This window comes from Stigmatopora nigra, chromosome 16 (assembly GCF_051989575.1).
Source record: "Stigmatopora nigra isolate UIUO_SnigA chromosome 16, RoL_Snig_1.1, whole genome shotgun sequence".
Lineage (NCBI taxonomy): Eukaryota > Metazoa > Chordata > Actinopteri > Syngnathiformes > Syngnathidae > Stigmatopora > Stigmatopora nigra.
The window spans coordinates 6,907,815-6,931,181 of record NC_135523.1 but is presented as its reverse complement, the minus strand read 5'-3'; the positions used below and the strand labels follow the sequence as shown (position 1 = coordinate 6,931,181).

Sequence of the window (23,367 nt, the reverse complement as noted above, 5' to 3'; positions counted from 1 at the left end):
AAATGTGGTGAGGGGGCGGTGTCCGTGCAGAGGAGGCAGTATCGGAGTTTTCAATGCAAGTCTTTGACCTTAGAATCAACACATTTTTATCATTTGCGAGCGAGTGATTTCTATAGGGTTATTACTTCTTTTTAGTTCCGTGTTGGTATGCACCTACACAATGCAAGAAGACCAACCTGGTGCCGGTCCATCAGAGAAATAAATATTAACGTTTTCAATCTCTTCCTCGTACTTGAAATGAGTAATATGGTTCTAATAATGATTAATTGCTATTATGCACTGATTAAATTAAAACTGAAATTGATCCTGGTAGATAACTGTATTCTGTAAATTGTAATTGCAATCACCTTTGAATTGATAAACAGCCATGACATTCCTAACTCTCTTTCTGACCATTTTTTTATATAAATATGAAAAAGCACAAAGTTCTTACCTGCCCTGGACTTTGATGTCCGAAATGGCGTAAAAGTATCTGGACAGGTTGTTTTCATCCACCATTGTAGCGCCAGTGGCAGGACGGAGGAGTCGGATTCTCAGGTCTGTGATGGTGAAAAAGTCTCTCAGATTCTTAGTGGTATCTAGTTGTCCGTAAAGTGAAGCCATGTTGTGAAGTCGAGGCCCAGCAAATAGTGCAAAGCGATCCTTAATCTCAAAGCGTACTGTTTTGTCATACTTCCACACATAACCTCGAGAGTATTCCTCAGTGCAGATTATGTCCAGCAGAGTATGCTGGGTCAGATCCTGCACAGTCTTGGGCTCCATGGTAAAGGCATCCAGACAGTCGGTAGCGTAGAACTGATATGGTTGCCAAGTACGTCCATAGTCTAGCGACTTTTCCAGAACCATTTGTTCTGGCCGACCGGATTCAAAGGTGACAACGATATCATCTGTCAGCTCAATGGTCTTGTTCCAAGACAGTGTGATGTTGACCAGGAGGGCCTTTGGGTACCTTTTCCAAGATGTGGATTGCCAGAAGGTTGTCGGATTGCGCCCCTCGATGTCAAACATGAGTTGTGGAGGGTGAGCCAGTTCCTCTGTGGTAGCGTCACATTCGTTATTACACATGTAGGGGTTTTCCTAAAAATAGAAGAAACATGATTATAAGTTAATCAGAAAATATAATGATTAAGGCAGGGTTTCATTATACATCTTCAGAATGCCATGTCAATGTGTAATAAAACATATTGTGATAGTAAAATGTTTAAATCATTTCAAATTACTACTCTTTGTATGTTTTTTTATGAACAGTGTGTATAGTGTAGTTTTCACTAACTTAATGTATTCCCTTTGACTTTTTTATTTGGAATTTTCACATATGATGTTTGATCTTATATTTCCTTTAATGAAAATTCACCCATATATATTTACACGTTAGAACAGTAAAGTATAGGGTTGACATTTATTGCATTTGAATGTATAATTTTGGAGAATTTCTTTTTTTCCAATATAGAATAAATATTTTTTAAAAAAGCAATGCAAAAATACTGGCATTTATCTCATCAAGCTTCCCCTTAAAGAGGTCTTTCAAAAACATGTGTACGATTTACTGCACCGCATGTGATTACAAGGCTCCCTGGGGCTTTATTTTTTTTGCCCGAGGCACTCTGCTTGGAGGTCCTTTCAAGTGCTACAAGCTCAAATTTATCAGTAAAAGATAATCCACTACTTGATTAGCTTGAAGATGGCACACAGCATGAGTGATTATGATGTAGTGAAAAAAACATGATGTAAGTTGAGTGAAAATGGGCTATTGGACTGAGAAACTTTGCCATTTTTTTCGTCCTTCAAGGGAAGGTGACAATTAAATAGCAACTGTTTGAGGGTTCCGTTAATAATATCCTGCTTCCCCATGGAGATCTTCCTGTTCTGGGGAGACTTAACTGAAAGGTGGTAGACGGCTGAATGGTCTATTCTACCCAGGATTCTTAACACAATTTTATTATGGCACATTGAGGCATAGCATTATCTGCAGCACCTAGTAACTGCGTGTTCTTGAACTCCCCATAAAAAAAATAATACATTAAATTAACATGTTACATTGTCAGAGAACCAATACCATGTGCAATAGGAATTATTAATTTTGACCAAAAAATCCCTTATGGTGAATATATTGATTTTAGGTGTAAGTACTTTACCAAGAGTAATGAAAATATTGTTGTAAACATGTATACAGAAGCCCAGGGAGAACATTCAAACTCCACACAGGAGGACTGACCTGGGTTCAAACCCAGGACCCAAGAACTACAAGACAGAGGCGCTAACCACTCATCCACCAGCCCACTCAATAACCTCGACCCCAAGAAAAGGAAAGAGATAAAAATACTTAGTGCATGCCCTCATGAAAATCAATTGGAGACATCTGTGTTTTACTGAATGGGAAGCTGTAAGGGCTTTGTTAAGCAATTAATGGTTTGGCACATGCCGAAATAATTGACCGCAACCTGTGTAATTACTCAAGATGTTTGTATAATTCCCACTGGTGTGATAAGTGGTTGAGAAGTGGGGAAGGTTCAACCTCACGGAAAACTAAGACAGAACTGAGGTTGCTGTCGCACTTAATTTCTTTTTTTCTTTTCTTAATATAACAACCTAGTTTGATCAAATTACAAAATGTGTGTGTGTGTGTTTTGTCGGCAGACTCCTGTTCTGGATTCCTATCACATTGTCCCCATTACTGTCAAACTGTTAACCCAATTTAACAGCCAATGAGAAAGATAAAAATCAACAATGTCGTAAACAGAGGCTCATGAATTTGATTGCAGACTCCATTCGGCTGCACTTCACAGAGCCAGAACTATTTGGAGTGTTTAAGCAGTGGAGAGTGAGATTAACTTTACCTCTTTATGTGAAGTGCTTTTAGACCCATTATGAAGTACTTGTCTAAATGAATTTTGATCTAGAATTTTGGTGTCCCCAGTAAACATTTTGAAAATAAAATAAAAGCCCAAAATTAAAAGATTAATGTCCAGTTTGGCTGACTGTTTAAAAAAAATGCAAACTCTCGAAATGGTTTGAGCATGAAATAACAGAGATATGAACAAATATCTTTGCCTTTTAAACGAAGATGTGATTGCGGTACTGACAACCTTGGCTTGTCTACACTGCAGCCATTGATGGAGGATGGGACTTGAGGGAATATAAATTTACTGCCTGCTGATAAGACATCGAGATGGATGGGCTCCCACTAATCAAATCAATCTGTATGTGTGACAGATGTGTCAGACGTATAGCTCAGACAGCAAATTGAGCCCAGCCTGTAGCATCTTTTCTTCTTCTCTACCTTTGTGTCCCTCATCTTGAAACATTATCACAGTACAAGTATGTGTTGGTAAATGTGAGAGTCGCATTTTGTATCTATAGAGTTGATGTATATAAAAAATACTTCAAATCTGGAGCATTTTGCTGGGGGTCTAACCAAGTCAGTCCAATGAAGTCTGGATTAATATTTGCCAATGGGAGAGCCTATGGATTGATTGATCTGATCGATAACACTAGCTAAAGTAAAATACAGAATTAGACTCATACGAAGGACGTAAGACGAAAAGACATTTCCAACATGCAATTGAAAATCTTAATATTGAAGATTTGCATAACAAGCCTGTTCCTTCATAATGAAATATACGTCCATGGAACTATACCAAATTTACGCAACAACTGTGAGGCTTTTCTATTGCCGTGTAAATAAATAGCTGGAATGTGCAATGCCAATGTTTTGAGGTGAGAATCATAGGATTTCTGTCCTGTTAATGAAGCCTTTTGTCCCCTAATAAAGTCTTTATAGCGACTTGTGAAGCTGAGCCATCTCAATTCCAGATTTCTCCCTCTTTTCATTTGCCCATGAGACCATCCAACATCACATCCCAGCCCCCATCTTCCTCGCCTCCTCTCCCATGGTGATAGGTGTCGCAGACAGAAAGAGGGGCTTAACCTGGACGTGGAATGAATATTGGATGCCAGTGTGACAGATTACAGTGGTAATAGACACCCAGACCAAATCCTCACAAGGATTACAATCATATTTTCAAATGGTTCAGGGTCAGCCAGAGGTCACCCAGGCTGGACCATGGTCAACAAGGTGACAGTAGACCACACATCTAAAAATCCTACTCAACTTCTGCCAAGTATTTATTTTTCAAATGTTTTTATGTCTGCTGGCATATCTCCGACAGCAACAGAGGAATGATTCAAATCTTTAAAATTGCTGTGATAGTTTTCCTACACACGAGCCAAGAGTATCCTGTAAAACAACAGCTCTGCTGCTACCACACGATTTGTTTTGCGGCCCCGCTGGGAGTGATCCAAAGCATGTCAACTACTCTGGTTAACCACTTTGAACAGCAGTCTGTGACTGTCTCATTGAAAGAGGGCATCCTTAAGAGGTGGGACAATGTTTCCATGTCCTAATGATGCATCTCCATCTTTTAGTGCCAGTTAATTTGGGAGATCCACAAAGCTTAACCACAATAAAATAAGGAGCCTTCAGCACCCACTAGGATATAAAAGAAGTTTAACATTCCATTAACTTTTATATGGGGTGGCACTACCCTATGGTTTGAATGGCAGGATGATGGCCCTGTGCTTGAGATTTTAAGTGTAAAGTCACGGTTGGGTGATAGGTACTCCTCTAACATGGAGAGTTCATGGCTTTGGCAGCTCAGCATAAGTGTAAGAACACCAGGCTTCTAAAATGCTTTATTATGTGGTCTAAACTCCCAAGAGTTTGGTTGAGAGCCCTGAACTCAACCCCATTAAAATACGTGCCCTTCTGGATAAATGAACAAAAGAGATCTCTGACAGAGTGAACATACATGGAAAATCTCTCCAACTATAGGGGACAGCAATTTAACCTTTTTGAATGGAAGGCTTCACACATGAATGACTGTCAATACGTACAGTTCAGCTAATAAATTGGCTTTCACAGGCAAAACTCTTGAAATGTTGGCATTATTTTTCCGACTGATGACTGCACAGCCTCATGATTTAATGTCTTGCTATGCTTTAAGAAATTATACTTTTCTGTTTCATTTTAATTATATTAAAGATGAAATAAATGGGTTTTGAAGGATCACTCTTTAACAGTTAATAGAAAGTCTACAACATAGCAGCAAAAATGTGTTACATTCTGTCATTTACTAGCATTTCATAAATAGGGAGGGTACTTTCTTATATACAAAGCTTGACTTAAGAAATATAAAACATAGAAAATTGTTCAGATTGGCACTTTTCAATGCCTATATAGTTATGGTCATCTGAAACGGCTGTAAAAATGGGTGTGGTAACAAATAGAACCGCTAGATAGCTACCTCTGTAAAGTTTTTACCATAACTATTTAATAGATTTAATAGTCCTTTGCGGATTGTTTTCTAAAACAAAAGAACCCTGGACAAGACAGAAAGCTGATATAAAAATCTAGCAATATATCATAAACAAAGGACAGGTTATCAATGAGTCTGACATCATGTTTGCTTCATATTGCAAATGAACTCCAAGTATTGTTATCCCAATATGAGAAGAAGAATGGTGAAGCTTAAAAGTTACTCTCTTGATGTTTACAGATGTAATCCTTTCATTATTTTGTTCCCTAGAGGAAGCCTAACGATTGGCTTGATCTATGTTTGTAGAGACCAGGTTTAGGAAGTTGAAACAACCAAGCTCATTTTCATCAAATCTTACTCCTCATTAGTGGGCATCCATGAAGGTGTGAGCAGGGCGGAATGGTGTTTTCAGGCAACCATATCACCGCTATAAATGCAAAACCTTTTAATAAGCTCAAATGCCTCTGCTGCATCAGGAGGAGCATCCCGTGGAGGGGAGTGCAAGATGCCAAAAACATCCAATCAGTCGTCATTTTCCGCATTCACACATTTCAGATATTTTTCACACTGCCCCTGCAGAACCGTTCTGTTTATTTAAGTCTTCATTTTTAAGAGATGATTAAAATCAATATTGTGGTTAGGCCTAGCATTCCCTCTGTGGGTATTTAACTGTGCAGAGCGTAGTTGTAATTCAGCTCCAGGGCCCTCCGTCAGATCACTGAAGGTCTATTTAGTCATTCTAAAAGGAGACTTTCTTCTTTTTGTCTTTATTTCTCTTCTTAGTGCGTCTCTTTCCCTGCATGCCTTTCATTTTCACCACGTCTCTGAATCAGAGATGATTGACAGATGACTCTAGGGATAAGCTTGGGCTTTTTACTTTATAGAGCTTGGAGGATCATGACACTTGGCCACACTCACTCCCAAGATGTCCTAACGCACACTCCTGCAGAAACAAACTCCTTTCGAAAGCAAGGCACACTCTTAATATAAAGAACACAGACACGCTTACTCAGAATGTTTAGATGCAGTACCATTTTTGACCTTACACATTGCTCTATTAATTTGATTGGAGGGTTTTAAAACACAAACACACGCACACATCCCTCATTAGCCAAAAAGCTCCAGAAATAAAATAGAAAAAGGCAAAAAAAAAAAGTAGTGCAACCGGCACTGATTAATTACGAGTGGATCCACTTGCATTCCCAACAATGACTGCAATCATCCGCTGCTATTATAGTCCGCAATTCTCCAAAGGTACTCAAGGGTTTTCTATCAGTTGATTGTGACTGAGTAAGTAATGATTAGGATGATACCTAAAAGAAGATAAGAGGGAGACTGTGTTTTTTTGTAGCTGAGAAGTAAGTTTTACAGGACCGTAGGGAAAACTCCACCAACAAACTCCAGTTTTCTTAAATTAAAGATACTACATTCAGCACTTTGTTAGTGATGAATTAACCTATGAGATACAAATTAATGAGCCCACATAGAGCAGTGTGTGTGTGTGTGTTTGTGTGTGCATGGCGAGGGCTTGCTTGTTTGTAGAATTCCATGTGTACATTTCTGGTGCCAAACACAGCAGAAGCACACTGGTTTTAGGCTGCAATCCACTTTAATGAGGGATTAGATGCAGTGGTTGATCTTGTGATCGCTGTGCACACACTCATGCTCATTAGGTAGTTGGGATGGTCTCAACATAGCAGAAATAAAGCGATAATCTGCAAATGGTGTGTTTGGAGGAGTCTCATGTGCAATGTTATATGAATGTATTTATTTGTTTTAAAAGATACAGGGTAGTGATGCTGATGATGATTCCATTTTAATTTGGCCAAAAGCTATTGCAGCTACAAGGTTGTCATTTGGTTGCTATTGAACGAACCAAGCAAACAGATTTACTTCATCCTCTTGCGCATATCTTGCTGATGGCTGCATAATTCAAAACAATGTTGCTAGACTCAGGTGAGGTGAATTTCAAGTGAGGATACCTTCCCATTTATTAAAACAGCCGTCTTTTCCCTTTCCTTTTCTCCTCTAATCCTTCATCCAGTATTCATACCCAAAAGGCATGGCTTTCTTCCCACTGGCTCAATAGACAAATATTCAGTGGCTCAGTGAAACGCCTCTTTTTCCGCTCCTTGAGATTTTCTTCTTTCCTTATTTATCTTCTGTAAAATTTGCTTTCATCTGATGCGACAGATTTGAGGAAATCATGGGCAAAGGTGTTACGAATGCTCTGTTAGCGCACCAAACATGGCAGTAAGATGTGCTATGACAGCTTCTGAATGCATGTCGGGAATCGCAATGATATAGACCATCTTTGTAGGCTGTTTGACTGTATACCTCATTTCACTTCCACCTACAAACTATTTGGTTTCATCCTCTGGGTTGGCCTACTTAAGAAGCTGGTTTGGGAAAACTCAGTGGCAGGGAGGTGGTGGCATTAAAAGGCAAGAGTAGCCTGGGAGTAGATGCTGATGGAGAAATATTTGAGTTTGAAATAATGCATTCAAAAAGTAACCTGTTCACTCTAAATGCGGTATTTATTCAGGATCATGACTCAGGAGGATCAGGCTTCTGTATTACTTCCGACCAAACACTATTGACACAAATCAGTGTTTGAATTGGCCATATATGGGAGAAAGATGTTTCATTTTCCATTGGGAACACAGGAATCACAGTTTGTATATGTCCAGCGATTTCTTATTTTTTTAAATGAGATTCAATTGCCTGGTGTGCCATCAAATTGATTTTTTTTTCGAACAATGTTTTTCAGTATAGTCTCATCACACAATATTGACGACCTTCCTTTGATGCATGAATGCTCACTAAAACAAATTACAAAATAATTTGTCTAAACCTGCTGAAAAAAGATTTCCAGTAATGTCCGCTCAACTAAATTAATATATGGAAGTGCAAATCACACACATATACAGATATATATATTTATACGATACTATATTGCTGGTTTTAAAATACACTTCTAAATATTACGAGATCCGTCACAATGTAGCAACCCTTACGAAAATAATCTAATTATTTAAAAAATATATATTTCAGTGACAAAAAAACTCAATCCCAGCAATCAATTCCCAATATGTTGAGCCCGGCAAATGAGGACAGTTGATACACTTAATTAATGATTTAAACCAGCTCTGCGGACGTTCATTGATAAGCCATTGAAAATGTTGGCTTGTAGTATTATGCTAATCCACCAAATAATGACTAGGCTCGGGAGACTCCAGGGCGCGCACACTATGTGCATGCAGTCTTGTTTCGCTGGCTTTGCTCAGTGTGGGCATCTGCCTGCACAATCCCTTGGAGGGTGTCTGTTGGCAGCGAGATGGAACAGCCTTGCCAAACCCTCACCCAGGTTTGACTTCTTAGTGGGAGTATGGCAGTTGATCTACCTAAACTAATGCACCCTTTGAATAGCAATGCATTCAGTTATAGGGATTCGACTTTGAATAAACGAAAGAGACAATGGAAATTGCCCCAGTGATTCCTCTGTACACCATTTAAGCAGATAAAATGTGATTTCGCACTTTCCATTGTTAATTTAGTACATTTGAGGTGTTTTGAGAACATGTTACAGAGTGATTTGGTAGAAAAAAAGGGGATCTTGGTAATTTTGGCAATAAATTGTGGGAATCACAAAAGATCCAAAATAAACGTACTGGATTTTAAATGCTAACTGACCACAAATGTTTCTCAAGCCGGAATTAGCATAGCGTGCAGTGTGCACATCCCTGGTATAGTACTGTGTTGCTGGGAAGAAAAAAAAACTTCAGTGGTTTTAGTTTGGTTAGATGAAACTTGCTCTAAATTTTCAGTCATAATAATATAGCTTGCTCTCTAGTCTGTTGCCTCCCCTGAGAGTTAATTTTGCCTTTTTAAAAGACCCCAAAAAAATCAAAGAGAATTATGTTAAAATGCACTTGCTAATTTGAGAAACAAACTACAGAGTGTACACCGTTGACTCGATGACAGCTGTCAGTGCGGCAAGAGCTATTATCAGGTGGGATTTAAATTGTTATGCTGGAGGCAACCATGCGGTGTCCAAGAGGGATTCCGAAAGACAAGGTTTGTGAAGAAGCCGGGGAGGGTTCCAGGTGCTGTCACTCAAACATATAATGCATTTCCTGTAGGCCTGTGTTCAATATTCATGCAGAGTAACTTGCAATGACACCCTAAAGTAAAAAGAACCAACATTGTGCCACTAGCAATTATACAACAAAGAAAATCCAGGGCTCTCTTCACAGTATGTTGGATATTTTTGTTCCCCAGCATGGTGACTAGATAAAGTATGTATCACTTGAAACAGAAGGTCCTCAAAATGTCCATCAAAGGCGATAGAAAACCAATCTGATGCATGAAATTCATAGTTACATCACTGTAAACATGTTCTTGGTCCTGCTGAGAAATAGATTGGTCTGAGTAGACGGATACGTGACTGAATACAATGCGAAATCCTTCTTACAAAGTATTTTCTTCTCATGTTTGACAGTGACTGCATTAGGAATGCAAGTCAACTCTGGATTTGTCACTGCGGCAACGGTTGACAAGTTAAGCACTGTGAAAGGAAGCTCGACACAAAGGAGCGACGACAATAGAATTATGTGAGTTTCTTGTGTAAAATTGTAAATGAGAATTGAATTATAATCTGAAATTCATTAAGAAATTGCATTTGCTTCTGCTTCCTTATGTTTAGTGTGTTTACTGTGAGCAGGTGAAAAATGTTGTTTGGGTAGTTACAGAGCTGATAGCCATCATTTCTCAGGATACAAGAAAAGCCATTTTACACCAAACATGTCTATGTAGAGTCATCAAAATGTTAGAGAAGCAGCCAAGCCAATGGCATAACACGGTGCGGTCACTGACTAACAATTGTGTCTAACCCTCACACATCCCAGATGAATGATCTGAGCTCATCAGTGCTCAAACAGGCTGAAAATGCAGCCTAACAAGGCTGTGATCTGATGAAGCAAAATCTTGTGAGCATTTAGTCTGATGCCAGCGTCCGCCTACACTTCCCAGTAGGCACTGACCTCTTGTCGCAGGCCTGTTTGCTGACTTCAGCCAATATAAAACTGGCACTCGTCCGCTGAAAGGTGTTCATCCAGTCAGCACAACGTTCTCCCACCTTCTCTTTCAGGAGCTTGTCTCCCTTTACATCACAATACACTAATCTCCAATAACACGCTCAATTAAAAAGCTCCTCTGCTTTAATCTCGACGGCACTATAATATAACACGAAGTACTTGAGATTTAAGTACTTACATAATCAACAACAATTAGAGCACCCTGATACAGCTATTAGCTCTAATCATCAGGAAAGGAAAACGTGTCCTTCGTTACAATGCTTTAACAACTTTACAAATTCCAGCCCTTGCGAGAGTTAGCTTTTCTGTTTCCCTGTCAAGCGCTTTGCTCGTGATAATCTATTTCAAATCGCTTCTCGCACTGAACATGTAAAGAATTTAAAGTCAACATGGTGCTCTGAAGGAATTGTTACTTTGGAAATAGAGCAGCCCTACAGCTTCCAACGAAGATGATTCAGAGTGGAAATCCAGTATGCTGGCACAGTGAGCGGCTTACTCTGTGTTCTTATCTCTTGGCAGAGCAACGCTGAGGCGCTCACTGCCACATGGCACCCAGACTCATTGTGAGGCACAATCACACATGCTGGCTTTTATGAGTCACGCACAAAAACAGTGAAGAATCACTCAGTCTAGTTGTTCAAAATTCCTCAAATAGTTGACATTATTCCCACCTTTACGCCATGGCGAATGTGAACCACAACATCACCAACAGCTGTGAATTGGAGTTCTGCTTGCCATGTTACGGTTTGGAACAGTAAATCCCGATCTGGCGTGTGGTTTCCCCTGTTGTGTGTGTAACTAACAAGGGAAGAAAATTTGAAAAAGGGTGAGAAGCCTGTCACAGTAAATAAAAGACAACAATAGAGACTATCTGGCATAGTGCGGTCTTTCTCCAATTGTTCATTGCATGACAAGCTTTGTTTGACAGGAGGTGTATTTTGGCGTATTCCCCAGCCCATTAACGTCAGATGGAAGGTATCATTTGCTGTCATCCAGTCATTGGATGGTAAATGGAATTAATTGGAATGATTTACTTTACTTGGTAATACTTAAGACTACACATTCGCAAGGAGAATAAGCCAGAACAATTGCACAAACATTATACAAATCACTACAGACATGTGGAATGTCTTTACCAAATGATAGCATTTAAAAAAACAACAACATTCACAGACAATTGTGTCATAAGAAACTAGCTGACTTGGACAAAATGTATACTACACACAATCAGTCAAATAGTTTCATACATTACTCAGTCTCCAATGTTTGACCAAATTTCAATATCACAAACATCTCCAAACTAAAGGAATTACACTCTTATCAAAAGAGTATTTAATAAACTAAATTATCAAGACACACACCTATTAATATTGACCAATAAAAATACCTAGACGATTGTTTAATTGACTACTGATCTATAATAATCAGCTTGTAATGTTTCATATTACTCTACAGTAGTCAGTCTGTTGGCAAAGCAAAGTGCCAGTTAATAACACAAATGCACAGAAGCCCTTGATGAGATCCAAGGGAATCCAAGCGAGGAGCGACACATTTCAAACGCCAACGCTGAATGCCACAATGGCTTCTGCTCACTGTATGGTCCATGTGTTTACACTGTGGTAAAGAAAAAAACTGACTGGAGGATGCTGAATAAGCATTGAAAGAGAAGCCATTTTGGGTGACTACAATGCAAGTGCCAAAGTAACAACTAATACCTGGCACCTCTCACTAAATCATCTCATTTAGAGCATCTGATGTGCAGACAGACGGGATGCAAAATGCATTTCCATGCTGAGCCTCTCAAGTGCTTACCGTCCGTGCAAGTATAATGAAAAGATTACTGGTTGCAGCACCCTTGTCAAATTATGTTACTGAAATAAGTGCATGACACCTGAACTATATTCAATGTACTGTCAGAGAAAGAGAGTCACTTTTCATACTACTTTGTTCACATAACTGTTTTTTTTTAAATTCATTTGAACCCATTGAACTTGATTTCATTTAATTATCTTATGTTTGAGTTTTATGTATGGGCAGCACTTTATTGCAGCTGTGGTTGCAAGGCAAGTGCTATGTATTTTTTTTTTCTTTTTTGGGGAGAAAAAAGTCTAAAAGTCATGTGATTCCAAAACTCTTCGAATTTACTTTGGGAATCTCAGTATTATTGAACATGATCAGTATAGAGTCAGCACACTGAAATCAGTAAACTCCTATTTTTTTTAAATATGTTACTAAATTCAATACACAGATAAATCTCCATGATTGAATTGTGGAAAGGTTGTTCAAAAATTAAAACAAATAATACCTTACTTAAACCTTGCCTTATCCTGAAATATTGTCCATCATATCTTGCGAATCCAGCATAAATGTACCAACTGTTCTTCTGTCCTAAATGTGGTCAATAGCAGGCTAAAAATTTGAACAGCCTTGGCAGCACTTTGTCAACTACCTCCCTCCTGGTTAAGTTTCAATTCTCTCAACCTTTCGCCACCCTTAGAAAGATAGTGTAACTCTGACCTCGGCTCAATCACGAAAATTGCTTATTAAGGTGAGGCTCTGGGGTGCCTCACTAAATTGGGGGGAACACAGTCTCACTAGTGCGATAACTACAGATTTATGTCAGTATTAGTTGTAAATAGCTGCTCTGGCTATTCCCCTTCTTTAATTAGGCAAGCACATTTTCCAGGCTTCAGCGTGTTTCCCGTGCACGGCATATGCTTGGCTGCTCTTACGTAGGGACTGAGACACGTGCAGGGTGTTAAGAAGAGCAATTTCAGGGCAATCTCTAAAGACCTGAATGTCTAAACACAAAGCATGGCGGCCTCCTAATTTTATGTAGATACCAGAATATATTTTTCAGTAGATAAAATAATTGCCACTTTTGTCCTGTTGTGTGTAGCTATCAGATTAATCTTTCTACAGCTATGAATGAATATTCCACACAATAAAACACCGTCAGATTACTTCTCAATTTCAGACCAAGAGGAGTGCAGTGTGTTTTTTTAGACATTTTATCAGTAGCATTTAATCTATTTTGGATACGCCAAAAAAGGTTTCAACCAATTTGAATCATCATACTTTGAGACTGTCTACCATAATATACACCAATTTAGATAAACAACAAGAACTTCTAAGAGTATTTATGATTTACGAAATTCATTCATTCATCTTCCCTGCCGCCCATCCTTGTAAGGGTTGCGGGGGATGCTGTAGCCTATCCCAAACGACTTCGGGTGAAAGACAGACTGGTCGCCAGTCAGCCGTAGGGCACAAAGAGAGACAGACAACTATTCGCACTTACATTCATACCGCCACTGGTGAGAACAGTCTGCGCCTACCCGCACCGAAATCAGACGAGTGAACCTTCACACCATCAGGTGGCTCCACTTGCAAAATAGATAAATTGAAAAGACAGAAGCGATGGCACCGTTTTTCTTCATTTTGCAGCTGTTAATGCATATCATTGCCACCTCCAGGACTGAACAATGGAATACAATTCACGCAGCGTTCGTCAAATTTACAACCTCGAGAAACTCAGAGTTTAGAAGGTTTAGCATCTGTTACGAGAGGGAGATCATTAAACACCCACCATGTCGATAAAAATGAGCAATAGCAACACTGTATTTTCAATTGGAATCATTGCTGTTTTCTGTTGCAATTAGCATTAAAAGCCCATCAGAAATATAGATATAATCATGAGTGCCTCTAAATGTGAAAGCCACCATATGCCATATAATTTAATTTGCGCTTAATTTCCCAAACTATTGGTAAAATTAGAGTGATGGAAAAAGTCATTGAAGAATTAGTACGAAAGAAGCCCCCTTTAAACATCGAGAGTTTCAGAGACCACACATAAGGAATGGACGTTAAAAATTGAGGAAAAGGGGCTTTGGCCAAAAATTGAAAGGCGAAATTGAGAGCTCAAGGAGGTTCATCCATGGCTTCTAAATCCCAGTGAGCTGCAAGAGCGATTAACACAGAGACAATGTGATATTTCTGGGTTTGAGTAGAATAAGCCTATAACATATATACGGAGGAAAATCCTTGGGAGATAATCCATACTTGACTTCGACATTCGATTGCTATGGGAACCCACCATGTCAAGTGTCATTTCATGATATGGAAAGCGCAACTGAATGATTTACTTTCAGGCAATTGTTTTCCAAAAGATTCCCATCCTCAAAACTTCTTATCCTTTATGTCCTATCCAGACACTCTAAAATTCCCATCCAAACATGTAAAAAGTTTTCCTTTTTTAAGGTGTGGCGGTGGGGGGCACAATACGAGATATTTGTCTTCCAATCTTAAAAAGAAGTCCGCAGAGGCTGTGGGAAACTGGAGTCAAGATATAAACGGTTGAAGCAACACGGAATTCATTGATGGCACCCAGATAGACAAGTCACACAAACCCACACAACACACTGCATCATAAAAGTACACCTGATGTTGTCAGCAATCTAACTTTTCACCAAGTTTACACTTGTAAACTTTTCTTCCAGGAAGGATTTGCACACTATTTTTTATTTTTTTTTGCATTTTTAAGAGCTGTTTACCACCCTTCAGTTATATCTTACTGACTGTTGAATGCAGTAAAAATAAACAGTCCCACAAATCATACACAGAAACATTTTCAGGGGTGATTAGATTCACTAAATTAGAGAACACACGATTCTTCTTGGTACTGCGTAATAAATTATTTCAGGACAATCACAGACAGATGAAATATAGTGATATTTCTCTTCTGTTTTTTTTTTTTTTGCTGCTAATTCTACACTTCTCTCAGTGTGAGGTTGTTTATTTGGCTTTAGCTGAACAAAAATGAAAGAAACCATATAAAATGGATCAAGATGACTTCATCTTTGATGTTTAACACTTCTATTGGATGTGTAATTACTTTTTCTATGATGGTTAATTGCTGTTCTGGTTCTGAAACCTGACCTTTTTGAAGTCAGACAGTTGGTCTGGAAAAATGCCTTAGTGTTTGCTGTAGCTATCTCGCCCACTTAACAACAAAAAAAGGCACCATTAAACAGGTTTATGAGATATAATGTCACAATCTATGAAAACATAGCAGCCCTGCGAAAACCATCCTACCCACTCATACACCACTAATGCAAGCAGTATTAGGATATGAAATGAGACATATTGTTGCTGAGAGTAGTCTTATTGCTCAAGGAAATGTCATCTTGAGTGATGAATTAGGTAAAAGGAGTAAAACTTCCCCAATGAAAATCCTTAATCAGGATTAGCTTTGGAAGAGGTCAAATTTGCATAACCCACATGTGAATTCTCATATGACAGGGGCACATCTAACTTGCACTTAGTAACTTTATGAAACCAATAAAGCATCGTTACTTTATAGGAATTAAAGTGGTGAGAAAGGTAAAGATGGCAAACAACACTCGTGACTCCACTTAGCAAGCTTATATTAGGCACATATTAGACATTAGACAACTGTTTAGACAAGCACCAGAGAATTACAAATCTGCTCATATTGGATGTAGTGATGCCATTGTCTTGAAATTATAGACAGTTTCCATCTGCTCTTGAATATTATTTTTTGCCGGTATACACCCTGGTATGACAATCTGTCATGGTTAAAAAACATGAATGACAATTTTTATAAAATCATCCAATCATTTTCAGGTGCATGTTCTTAGTTGGATATAAAGAAAACATTTAAAGACTCTATAAATACTAAATTACAGTAAATGTCTTCTACTGTTGTCCTTGTGTCTTTGAAGAGCATGATCTCTGACTAATACCTTACGAAATGGTCACATCAGCAAGCTCCCATGTAATTAAACCTACTTTAAGTACTTTGGCGCATCAGCTGATTCTCACTAACCACCAAGCAACAAATGCCTTATTTAATCCTAGTTGAGTCAGCCAACAAATTTATCCCTCCAAGACATCATTAAGGTGTCCCCCTAACATTACAATATTGGGAGATAGTGAAAAAAACAAAACACATAAGTCGCACTTGAGTATTAGTTGCAGGCTACACCAACCTACAGAAAAAAGTAACTTGCAGGCTGGAGAATACTGTCAGTAAATTGCTCAAAAACCAAACTACCAGTACTTCTTAGATCTACATTCCTGAAATAACCTTCATTTTCTTAAACGCAAGACTCTTCTGCTGAAATATTTGCAGTTTCAGGGATCAAAATGTTTGAGAATGTACAACCTGTCAGTGCTATTAAAGGCCAAGCGTTTAACTCAAGGGGAAAGCAGGATCTCATATAATGTCAACTTGTGTGGCAGGGTTCAAAGATTGGCATCTTATTGCCATTTGAAAGGTCACAGGGCTAAAACAGAAAATGCTGTCAACGAGTGTGAGCACCAAGCAGAATGTGATGCAGCCTTCCTCTACCCATGACCCAAGGATGAAGGACTTTGCCAGACATAACAATGGTCATACAGTACGAGTGCCACACCCTCCAATTGCTCATCTACCTCAGCCTCAAATCCATCTTGCTGTCTGTTACTTTCAGTTCCATGGACACATTCATTTCTTTCCTGTACCTCTTATCGGAGCAGCATTTTGGCATTAACGTAAATACCACAGGTAAATGTAATAGAGTGTAAATTGAATCCTGTCATAGTTGGCAAGTGTCATGCGTAACTATTGTTAGTGTAATTTCTCAACACTGCGATAGAGAGGAAAGCCATGGACGCTTCCCACTGCCATTTTAATTGAAGCGCTTATCGCATTGCTTGCTGTAGACACGGGGGCAACAGGAAGGCGTCAACTCTCAGTAATTAAATAATTGTTCATCCAACTGTTAAATAGCAAGTCATGATATTTAATAATAACATACTGTTTTATTTGCTTATCCATAGATAGACCAAGCCCAGCAAAACCTTTGACATGCTTGACTCCTGCCCTCAGATGAGTCTTTTTAGTACATCACAAGCAGAAATAAATAATCAAAGAATGAAAGGTGACCCTCTTTGCACAATCATTTTACACCAAATCCTTTTCACCCGCTAAATTCGATAGCTTTGGAAAAAGACGAAGGCAAATAAGACCACATTTTTCCAAAAGGGCTTGAGGCCAATTCAACAAAACATGATATATTTCATTTTTAAATTTAAAATGACCCTTACCTTTGTGAGCCCAAGGTGATCACAGCTGACTTTGGCCATAAAATGAGGTCTACTATTTAGTTTTTTACTTTGACTCCATCATCTGCTATTCTGAAATGCTAACATCTTTGATTATTTTCCTCATCTACATTTTATAGAATATAGTTTATTAGATTATAATAGATTTTATCATCAATGCAAAATGGAGATAAGTGAAAAAAACGGGAAAAAATGATAATTATCGGTTGATTTGGCTTTTTTTGTCACCCAATATTGTGTGTTACTGAGATTTATAACTAAGATATCATTGAAAATCATAAATTAAGCAAACCAATGAAATATCGGGACAATATGAAAAATGGACTGTCAATTGAACACAACTGAAATGTCATATAACATATGAACATTTCAACCAGATAAATCACTTTAGACAGGGGGAAATATGTATATAACTACAATTAAGATAAAGTTTTCTTCTCTAAATTGTCCTGACAACCTGTCAACAGGCTTTGAAGTGTACATATTTCTTTCTAAAAATACATGTGTGGACATTCCCTAAAATATGTCTAGCAGAATAATGTGCCATATGAATAAAATACATTATCTACATGTTGAATTATTCACATTTTCCGGTCTCCAACATGGCCTGACTTCCGTCACTGCATGCTTGTGAGCATAGCATCATCCTTTGGGTCTCCGGTTCCCCAATGTTCTCTCCTTCTCCAATCTATCTTGATCATTTGGTCGCCTTTGTCATCCTCATTGTGTTAATCCCCCGTCTGTTTGTAATTGTCTGTCTCTCTCTTAGCTGACTTTTTCATGTTGTCTACTTCTAGTCTATTTATATTCCTCAAGATACCATGTTTCTTCCTGGAAATATTTTTTCTAAAGAAGTCTTCAAGATATCAAGGCTCCAAGTCGTTTTTTTTCTTCTTTGATGATTTGCACAACAGACCAAAATTGATTCATCATTTAGCAAACTGGGGCGACAAGATGGGAGCTTCAAAGTGATGAGGACCCCAAGTAAGAAGAAGGCTGCTTAGCTAATTAAATACTTGACCTAATATGGATCATTTAAATTTTCATCTCCACAATAAGTTTGTGATTTGTATGATTGCGGGATCATTTGCAAGTGTATCACAGTGTTTTTTAAAATTAATCAGCCAATCTTTGATTTCATTTGGCATTTGAACTATTTTATCAAAACAAATGATAAATATGTTAAGTTAATTTGTAAACTATAGGCTAACTGCATATCTAATTGTTGATAACTAATTTTCTGTTTTGCTTATAATCACAATTGTGGCGGGGGTGATGGAGCAGGTTGTGGATACCTAAATTGGTTGCCAGCCAATCAGAAAGCCAATCTAGAGACTGCGTCCTATGCGTTTGCTATAATTTGGGAGTTAAGTTGCTGTGTTAGAAAAAGGAAACAGATAAAACAAAAAAGGAAATATCTAAGCGGTATCTCGAATTCAAATCCAGACTACACAAACTGCTAATCCCCCTCTTTCAACACTAAACTGTCTCCAACATCAAAGAGGGTGTAGAAAGGGTAAAAAATCTATTGTTGACTGTATTACTGTTTTTGTAGAATGTCATGTCCTGTTCTGTAAAGGGCTTGAGCATGGATTTGGCAGTTGTAAAGGCACTTTGATATTATTTGTGGGTTGTGTTAAATTGTATGATTTACGTACACTCACTACTCAGTTCATTTTAGTGTAAATACCGTGTACTATGAGATAATCATTGATATAATAAGAACTGTGAACTCTTTTAATACATGTTTAAGATCCCAGTTTAAGGTTATTCATACTTTTTTGTTGTTGTTAAGGTTGCATTACTGCAGTGCTACTGAGGCACCAGTGTTTGCTTTCTCTGGTAAAGTCACACTATGCTGTGTTTTGCGTGCGTAATCAGCATCAACACACTGAGGAGCAGCTTTAGAAATAGCAGAACATGACGTCAGTGGGCACAAACTGCTTGGCTTTAGCCACACTAATGAAACACAGACTTCAAAATAGCCCTTGTTTGTTGGCCCAAATGTACCCATTTCACAAAAAAAAAACTAACAAGCAACCCCAATGTTAATTAATATCCAAACTGTACTCACCAGTGCGCAATATGTCTCGGGAGGATTCCCACAGGTGATGTTCGGCGGGTCGACTGTAACCTTCAGGTATTGGGTCATGTCTGCCGCTTCTGGCTGGCAGGCCATGTAGTCCCAGGTTAGTCCTTCATCGGAGTAGATCTGGGATTTGCACACGTCATAGTGGCCCCAAGCTGCAGGGTAGTGCTGCATGGCGGCTTGGCACAAAGCAGTCCACAGCGCCTGCAGCATTAATGCCAAATAGAGATGCATGACTGGTCCTCTCTTAGCCCCCTTGGAGCCGGGTCTCCTTGTGAAGACTTATAACTAAGTGTCCCCTCTTCTACTTCCACTTCCACTGACAGCAACTCATTCAATGAGAATTGGGAGACATGTCTTCTAGGTAATTTAGAGGCGGCTTCGTTCCTTTATCCTATTTCTGTCTCTCTAGAGTTAGCAACCCATTGAGAAGAGGACAAGATTGAGGGAGGCTGCTGGAAGAGGAGGGGGCGAGAAAGAGATAGCCCTTTGACGTGTTGATAAGACAATGTGTGACAGGTCTCCTCAGCTTGTCTGGCTGTCAGTCATTGCACTCGTCTTGTGTGGCGGTCTGGAACTGTGGAGAAATGAGAAACAGGGAACACGAATGAATCTATACTGCCTTTTTTTAAGGACAGAGATTGAAGTAAGTGACATTTGACACCATTGCAAAGATAAGTGGAATCAAGTTGGTGTATACGCACAGAATATGAAAAAGAAAATTTGACTGGCTGGACTCAATTAAGGAGAAATAAAATGGCTAATTCTTTTGGTGGTGTGATTGCAGTCTTTATCTAGCAAATGTATCGTGCTTCCAAGAGCTGGGGAATTCAAACTGGCCACAGTTTTGTGGGTTGCATGCAAACCCATGTTAAGGCTTTGGCTGCGGAAAGGAAACGTGCAAATATTAAAGTAAATATTGTGCCATTTGTGGTCTGCAGCATTTGTCAACTTGAATAGTGGTTAAGTTGTCTAAAAAAGGGTCACGTTTCAAGAGTGTCAGTTGAATTTCCTAAAAGAAACTCTATTTTCACTCGAAAAGTGGATGCAAGCTTTAAAAAAGTATTCAGTATATTTCACATTTTCACTACAAGTATACAATCATCAATAAATCAAACTCAAACAAATAAATGATTCTTTAAAAAAAATGTATTGTAGTTCAAGCGTAATATCTGATCTATTTTATAGTTTGTTATTCTGACTTTTCAACGGCCGGCAAGTTGCTTTCCGTGGGGAAAACTCTTCCATTTCCCTGTCAATGTGTTTCCAAAACATGACATGCATGATGGCAGAACCTGTCTGCAATCACAGGGGCACCTGGCGGGCCTTGGGGTATTTTTGTCAGAGCCATTGTACAATTCCTCTCCCCTGCTCTGAGACTAGAGTAGTTCTTTGTGACTCTCACTAGAATAAAATAAATCCCCTTAAAGGGTTCCATCCACTGTAGCCATTTGAATAATGTGTTCAAAAGACACACCTTTTGAGTACAGTATAAAATGAGAAGGGACTTTACATGGTCTTTTACTTTCATAAAATAGCAAACCAAGAAATCATAAATGATACCATACAGTGATACCGCGACATATGGGCAATTTGAGATACCAGTAAAATTTGGAGCAAATATTTATCTTGAGGTACGAGACAAATTTTGATATACGAGCAGACAGCAGATCTTGTCAGTAATTTCCTACAAAGACATTGACCAATACAACCCAGGGAAAGTGGTGACATTTAAACCATGGAAGGTGACATCATCTCAAGCTAAAAACAAAAAAAAATAACCAAAAACTTACTGCATAATTAGAAAGAAAAAAATGAGGTTGTTGGATTTTCTTAAATGGATGAGCGGTTAAGTGGCTCCTTAAATGTAAAATAAGAGAATGTGAATGGGCTAGAAGTCAGCGGGTGAGGAAAAAGCCAATTATGCAGAAGAACTCTTGGCATCGCACTCTCTGGCTCCCATTAGGAGACATACTATTACCATGTTAAGCGGCACACTAAGGAGCATGCTGATTTGGTGACTCCATGCCTGTTATGTGCATGCTGGTGGTATCTTCAACCTCAATATGAAAGCAATCAACCCTGTAGCCTCCTTCTCTTCTTTGCTCCTTCATATAACCCAATGTAAACCTTCACAGGCACAGGCAATTTCAGATTGAAATATGAATTGATTTTTTTGACATTGTTTAAAGGATGAGGCAGGGAATCCAAAAATATGTATACGTATCATATTGTATACAAAATAAAAAATGATGGAAGTACAGTAGGGTGGCAAAATAGTGGCAGCTTTCCAATGTAGTACTTCATTGGAATTAGTTTTATGGTGTATTATTATGGTTATTAATTATAGGAAGGGATCCATTGTATGAATAAAATTTGAAGTGACTGAAAAAGTTAACATCCAGCCCTGATCACGTACATACCTGCATGCAATTAGATTAGATTTCCAATAGTTTTTTTAATACAGGAAAAGCCTAGTGTTGCGGCATATCAGTGTTTAAAGAATATATTTTTGAAGGTAAAAACAAGAATCCCCAATTCAGGTAAGGAAATAACAATACATTGATCATGATTGATGCAGCGATTGGTGAAGCAACGATCCAATGAAAGTTCAAATGCAAAACATTAATCATTATTATCAACTTTAAAATATGCTGTTCAATTTGCAATAGTTTTCATTGAAATATTTGAAATATTTCACCGAAATGATTGTTTGAGACGTACATTTTTAAAACACATTTTTAAATGTAACTAGTGTTGTTAAATGGACGTTGAATTAAATTGAAATGTGGATCCTGACAGACTGTAAAATAAGCAAATATATCATTGTTAATCATCAATACATCTAAAATCAATATAAAAAATCATTATGAAATTGGGGTTTTCCAAAGCCTATCTCTAAGGGAAATAGCAGTACGATAATCAATATTGACTCTTTTTTTTTTAAATATAATCATTCAGAATTCTGAAAATGAGGACTGCAATTTCAAATCACACTCCAACAAATTAGTAATGCCTAATCATTCAAAAAAATAGTCAACTTCAGGTCACAAAGGACAATTTCAGGACAAACTAAACTGGAATTATCAAGGTAAAGCCCCGATAGAAGGGATGTATCCCTACCTTATTTTTAATTTCACGCATTTTATGCACTTTCAAGGGCAATTTCTGACACAGCTTCTCTCCTGCCTCTTTTACTTTCATCTCTCCTGCCTCTTCCTGCTTCATATTCTCCACCAGTGCCTCACAAAAGGAGAAACATGGGAGAAGGAAGGGCAGGAAGACAGGAGGGCAGACAGTCAGAAGTAGATGAAAGATGGATAAGGATAGACCCTTCCATCTGCTCCACTCGCCAAATTCATCCACTTATCTTAGCTGTTAATAACCTGCAAATATAGGACCACAGGTCTCATGAATAAAAGTGTAAAGAGTAGAGCTTGGCCCTTCAAACATGACAGTCATGAATTCCCTAAGAACACACCTATAATGCATGCTTTCCTTAGCGTCATCACGTTTCCACTTTTAAAAAATGCCGGTGCCCACAAGTGCCTTATAAACTTTTAATCGTGTCTACCCATTGCAAATGGGTGCTGCGCTGACAGCTGTTTAAGTGCATGAGAATTTAGCTACTTGGTGGAAAGGTAGACCCAACAAGACTTTTTGGGCTTCTATTCAAGCTGTGATATCATATTGTTGTGAGAGGTCTCGTTAAAGCACACTCTGCAAGAATTTTAATTGG

General features: G+C 38.4%; 1 protein-coding gene across 9 annotated transcripts in view; it reads right to left on the bottom strand.

Moving 5' to 3' along the window:
• ntng1a (netrin g1a) overlaps nt 1–23,367 on the bottom strand; it is a 127,515-nt gene that overhangs the window by 34,960 nt on the left and 69,188 nt on the right. For all 9 annotated transcript variants that reach the window (XM_077735850.1, XM_077735858.1, XM_077735851.1 and 6 more), the window contains 2 exons: nt 19,614–20,205; nt 434–1,077 (listed from right to left, as the gene is read on the bottom strand). In XM_077735850.1, the coding sequence (XP_077591976.1) occupies nt 434–1,077; nt 19,614–19,862 (893 nt within the window). In that variant the 5' untranslated portion in view covers nt 19,863–20,205. The remainder of the gene's footprint in view (nt 1–433; nt 1,078–19,613; nt 20,206–23,367) is intronic.